The following is a 6,000-nucleotide window of genomic DNA, read 5'->3' as shown; positions in this document are numbered from 1 at the left end:
GTCCACAGCACTGAGCACGTGACCCAGGCCAAAGGAATGCCTAAGACCTGATTTAGCAACAACAAGAAAAAAAGGGTCTCCTTTCGGGCTGGGTCCACACTGTAAGGGCTGCTGTAGCCATCTTTCAGACCCAAAAGAAAATGAGGCCAATATACAGAGCACACTCAAGTCCCCACAGAAGCCAGCTTTCCCCTTGGATTCCCTACTAGGTAAGTCAACAAATCCCATGTTTGGCTCAAGCTACTTTGAGTTGGGTGGCTGGGTGGGAGATGACCAAGCCCTAATTTTCTTCAAGAAAACTGTTGCTTTTTTTAAAACAGAAGTAAGAAAAACTTTACATCTAATAATATACTCAGATACCATTTCCAGTAAAAAAAAGATTCCTCTTTGGACAGGAATTGGTCACAAATATATTCATAAAACAGCCACTTATGTTTTGTAGAAAACTATTCTAACTTGATCCTTAAAATCTTATAAGTAAATGGTTTAATTATAAAGTTCCAAGGTATCCTTTTATATACTGTAATGCTTCAATGCCTCTGAAGGATCACATCAAATACTTATTAAAGAATTACATCCTGTCAGACAGGACATGGTAGCATTAAAGAAATAATAATGATAACCACCAAAAGTGTTTCATAGCAATCTGTTCCCAGGCTTAAGCCTCATAAAGACTTGTAGAAAGGACAGAGGAGGTCCAACTCTGAATAAATGTTCCATCAGAATAAGAAAAGCTACTTAAAGCATAAACTCCACACCCAACTGCACAGCCAAAGGTCCAAATGAAGCATTTACGTGTCCCTGGGGGGATGGAAGCCAAAACCCTCTCTGGAGACCAGCCACCAGGATGCTGACTTCCCTGCTGGCTTCTGCACTGACCTAAGCTCTGCCTGGGTCCAGAAAGCAGCAACCAACCACCCCCCCCAACCCCGCCCCGCCACTGCAGGCAGGGGCCTTCTGCACCTGCTCCCTAAGGGCCACTTGTGCAGCCGCAGCCAGAACCGGCAAGTTAGCTCAGGCCACATAGCTGAGGTTCATCAGCTGTGGAAGAAATGATCAATGAGGTTATGCCATTCATAAATATGGCAACCCAGACAGGGATCAGTTCAAAACTTATAGTAGAGACAGAGAAAATACATCCTTAAACCAACAAAGCTCACAGACCTTTGATCTCTCCTGACTTTCAAACCTACTGCCTGAGGCTAATCTGCTCCCCACTTCGCCTCAACTCCTCATGGAGCTGCCTCTGGGCTGCTCCACTTCCTGCTACAAACCCTCCACCTTCCGCCTGACCACTCGACGCCTTCCTTTCTGCAAATCTGCCTCCTAGGGTGGGCCTCAAATTCTAGAAGAACAGGAATGGAACCTTACAGGCCTCAATTCCTGGCCTGGATTCTAATGGAACGTGACAGGTTGCCGAACAAATAAATATTCGTTCAATGGATAAATCATATTTCCTGTCACTTCATTGTAAAAACAAGCAAAAGGAAGAAAATGATTTAAAAAAAAAAAATCCTTGCCTACTAGGATCTCAAGAAAGACATTCTAAAAATGTGAGGGAGCCTAATGTAGGCTGAGGGGCAATATGAAATAATCTAGGCATTCGTTCTTGATACAAGAGAAAGAGAGAGCTTAGTTTTTGATAGAAGGAAAACAGTTCTAACTTTAACCCATCCTGATTCTCCCCCCCATCTTCATGGTTTTTCATCGGTATTTTAAAAACTGCTCTGGGTTCAGTTATTGGAGGTTCCCTCCTAACACTGAATATGAAGCTAAGTCAGGTAACTCGGGTCAGTTCGGGGTCAAATACCAGATAGGGAGCCTGTCTGCTCTTCCTCCCCACAGGCTGGCCTCGCTGAGAGGGAGCTGTCACCCTCCGGCCATCTCTGCCACCTGTTGTCAGAAACCCGCCTCTTAAAAATCACATCTTCAAGCCCAAATGCATTCCTTTTCTCCACTCATGCGCTGTTCATTCATGACAGGTGAAGCGGGGAACGAGCAGGAGGACAGAACACAGGCCCCTCTGTCAGCCAGGCCTTCACCCGCACTCCAGCAGCCCCTGGGGCTCTGGGCTCAGAACAAAGACCCCAGCTCTCGGGGCCTGTGGGGGCAGACACATGGGCCCAGCAGCCAGGCAGGCGACTTCTGCTAAGTCAGTGGTCTCCAACTGGTGAGGAAACACAGTGGGAAAACCCTGCAACACTGGCTTTCTCGTCCCACCAGGATTCCCCAGGACCCCGAGAAATCCAGAAAAGGCAGAGCACTTCTCTCCCACCGAGGGAACCGTCAGGCGTGTTCAAGTACTGTGTATTTACTGCTGTTTCCTGAGTGTTCGTGTCATCCCACATCCATGTGTTGCAGCCTAATCCCCAGTGTGACTGTATCAGAGGTGGGGCCTGTAGAGGAAATTCATTCATTAAGGGTAGAACCCTCATGAAGGCGCTTCGTTCCCTTAAAAAAAGAGACGCCAGAGAGCTCCTTCCCCACTTGCGCCAGGTGAGGACACAGTAGCAAGACAACCGCTTAGGACCAGGAGGAAGTGGGCCAGCGCCTGGATCCGGGACTTCCAGCCTCCAGAACTGCACGAAATTGAGGTTTGTTATTTAAACGTGCATAGTCGCTAGGATTGCGTGTTAGAGCCGCCAGAACAGACGAAGATGTTTGTCACCCTTCAAAGCGCGCTGGTGTATCCTTCCCAGCACCCCCAAAATCCCAACCACTCTTCCAAGGCCAAACTTGAAATTCCCCACGAGGTTTCTAAGGAGCCGACACTCGTCCCTCCATGCACGGCATCTCCCGCGTGTGTGTTCACGTCGCAGCAAAGCACGCGCTGGACGTGTAACGTGAACAGATTGTCCTACAATACTTTTGAAGGGCTCACCCCATGTCTCTTTCAATAGCAGAGATTCCATTTTCTCACATCCTCTTTTTTTTTTTTTAATCTCCCAAAGCATCTGACATAGGTCCTCATGTAGCAGGTTCTCCATTATCCGTCCCCCAAATTCCTTTTCAAGTCTAATTGCTCAGGTTATTGCTCATTTCCCTCCATTGTCCCCTTCATGGCAACCAAGACAGTCATATACTGGCAAAACCGAAAAGTGAACTGCTGATTACTTTCACGTGAGGGACTGTGGGAAGGATGATCCTCGAACAAAGCTCTTCAAATGAGAAAGCCAGGAGAAGGTGCAAGAACTTAACATTACTCTGGGGATTTCATCCTGCGGTCACAAAACACACTCCGCTTTGGAGGGACAATGAGGAAGCATCACCTCTGTCCCCAAGGACTCACAATAAACCGAGGAGAGAGAATGCATGAACAGAAAGGCAGAACTGAAGTCCCAGGCGAGCTGTGGATGTAAAACCACGTGGGCTCCCACACACACGGCTGGTGGCGCCACTCGGCCAATGTCAAATTCAGCTTTAAGTAGGCATCTCTCCCAGCACCTCCCCCTTTCCGCGCAGCACACTTCTGAGCATTCGTGATCCTGAGTTTCTTGGTTCCCTGCTCATGTCTGTCTTTCTAGAACAGAAGCTCCATGAAACAGGCCTATTCTCTGTTCCCCTTTATAGCTAAGTGTCCTGCACAGAACGTGTGTGTGAACCAATCAATGCCAAGAGGGCCAGTCCCACCACCATGGTCGGAGGTGGATGAAGGCAGAAAAGCTGTCCTACATCAAAGGAAGTTCGTGGGAGCAAACAGCCACCCAGAGGGACAGAAAAAGAGTCAGCCCCACCCCAGTGGTTCATCCTGCTCCCTCCTTTCACTTGCATAAAATACGGAGAGCTGCCACTGGACGGGGTCACTGGCAATGTCCTAGTACGGTGCCTGGTACTCAGTGCCTGAGCAATTACCATCACCTCCTCCCCTCTCCTCTTGAGCCAGGTGAGCTAGAGAACAGACACATGAGAAGCATAAAATCCTCCTCAGCACAATCCAATGGGCCCAGGTCACCAAGGAGGGTGGGAACAGAGGGAGCGGGGGTGGCAGGAAAGGAGGGAGGGGGAGTCCATGAACAGAATGTAAGCTCCAGCTTACACCAAATCAGGGCAGAACAGGGAGCTGTGGTGCGTTCCACACTTAACCTCCCACCGGCCATTCAAGTAATAATTCCATTTCACTGCTCTGTTCATCAATTCATCATCATTTCCTCCATCAGGGAGAAAAATCCAGAGGAATTTAAGACCTAACCTCCAAAAACGAAAGACAAGCATAAGCACCTCTCTGGAGTCCTGGGGCGGGAATAGGGTGTAATACATTTTTTAAAAAAAATATTACCACTCACTTATGCACAGATTTAACACTTGAACAGAGATGCCTGCTGTGGATCTGTTTAAACCATGTAAATGTGGTGCTGATTTTTAATGTATTATTATCTTTTGAAATGTAAAGGGAGTAGAAATGACAACCCCACAATTTTATTTTTGATACAAATCACAAAATCACAAATCACAAAATGTTGGAAGTTCTTTATCCCTGGATATTGGTAATTGAAGGAAAATGGGGGGGGGGGGGTAGGAGGGAATTTTCTCCTTCAATTTGCAACTCTCCCAAAGAGATTTTGCAGTACAGTCAAAGATAACATAATCTGCATAAATATTCATGGTCAAAAGGAAAAAGGGATGCATGGCAGGCTACAAATGTCCCCCCAAAGATATTCATGTCTCCATCCCTGGTACCTGTGAACGTCATCTAATATGGCAAGGACTTCACCAATGTCGTAAACTTGAGGATCTTGAGATGGGGAAATGATCCTGCATTATTTGGATGAACCCAACATTATCTCCAGTGTCCTTAAAGGAGGGAGGCCAAGGGAGACGGACTCCAGAGGAAAAGGTGGGGTGAGGGTGAGAGCAGACACTGAAGTGACATGTTTTGAAAATGGAACACAAGCCAAGGAATGCAAGCAGACACTAGAAGCTGAAGAAGACAAGGAAACATTCCTCCTAGGAGCCTCCAGGAGGAAGGGGCCTGGCTGGCATCTTGATTTCAGTCCCCCTGAAATTCATTTTGGACTTCTGATTTCCAGGACTGTAAGAGATGAAAACTATTTGAGTCTATAGCAATTTGTTACAATGACAACCATAAACTATAGTATGAGGGTTTGATTAAATTGCTTGGTCATATAGCTAGTTGAAAATGAGTAATTATAGGGGTACCTGGGTGACTCAGTGGGTTAAGCTTCTGCCTTCAGCTCAGGTCATGATCTCAGGGTCCTGGGATTCAGCCCCACATTGGGCTCTCTGCTCAGCAGGGAGCCTGCTTCCCCCTCTCCCTCTCTGCCTACTTGTGATCTCTCTCTCTGTCAAATAAATAAATAAAATCTTTTTTAAAAAATGAGTAATTATAAATTCTCATACTCAAACATGTAAACTTCTAAGTCTGACCTAATGTGTGCTGTGTGCCTTTTCTCTTTGTGAAAGCTAGAGCTCTGGTTCCATTTCAGCCCAAGACCCTCCTGTCATTATTATATTCAAGATGGAATGGAAATCTATATTTTACTTTTATTCTATTATAAAGGCATGTTTTCTTGAATCTTATAGTGTGTTTAGTTCATAGATATAATTCTTATTGCAGATTAGGATTCAAAATATCTTTTGGGGGGTGCCTGGGTGGCTCAGTCAATTAAACATCTGACTCTTGATTTCAGCTCAGGTCATGATCTCAGGTCCTGAGCTCGACGCTTCATTGGGCTCCCAGCTCAACCAAGAGTTGGCCTGAGTGTCTCTACCTCTTCCCCTGCCCACATGTATGCTCTCGTTGTCTCTCAAATAAATAAATCTTAAAAAAATATATCTTTCAGAATTGACTCCACTCTAATTTTAAAATAGGAATAAAAAACACAGCAATTCATCACACCAAACTTTAAAGAACACATTTTGTCTATGATCTACTCTGTGCCTCGGGCTGTATTTGTTAGCTGATTAATATACGCTTAAGTCTGAAGGAGAACTCAAAGTTAATTAACTTTATTAACTGTATACCCATTGCTTTCTCTCCAC

At 45.8% G+C, this 6,000-nt stretch overlaps 1 protein-coding gene across 1 annotated transcript in view; it reads right to left on the bottom strand.

Moving 5' to 3' along the window:
- Positions 1-4,864: 4,864 nt before the first annotated feature.
- The window catches only part of LOC309870353 (uncharacterized protein), a gene marked incomplete at its 5' end in the record, with an annotated part of 30,906 nt that continues 29,770 nt past the window's right edge, over positions 4,865-6,000 (bottom strand). The window contains 2 exons of the mRNA XM_082742486.1: positions 4,865-5,029; positions 5,158-5,300. Of these exons, the coding sequence (XP_082598612.1) occupies positions 5,199-5,300 (102 nt within the window). The 3' untranslated portion in view covers positions 4,865-5,029; positions 5,158-5,198. The remainder of the gene's footprint in view (positions 5,030-5,157; positions 5,301-6,000) is intronic.

This window comes from Mustela nivalis (assembly GCF_964662115.1).
Source record: "Mustela nivalis genome assembly, chromosome: 7".
NCBI classification, from domain to species: domain Eukaryota; kingdom Metazoa; phylum Chordata; class Mammalia; order Carnivora; family Mustelidae; genus Mustela; species Mustela nivalis.
This window is presented reverse-complemented; position numbering and strand designations above follow the sequence as displayed.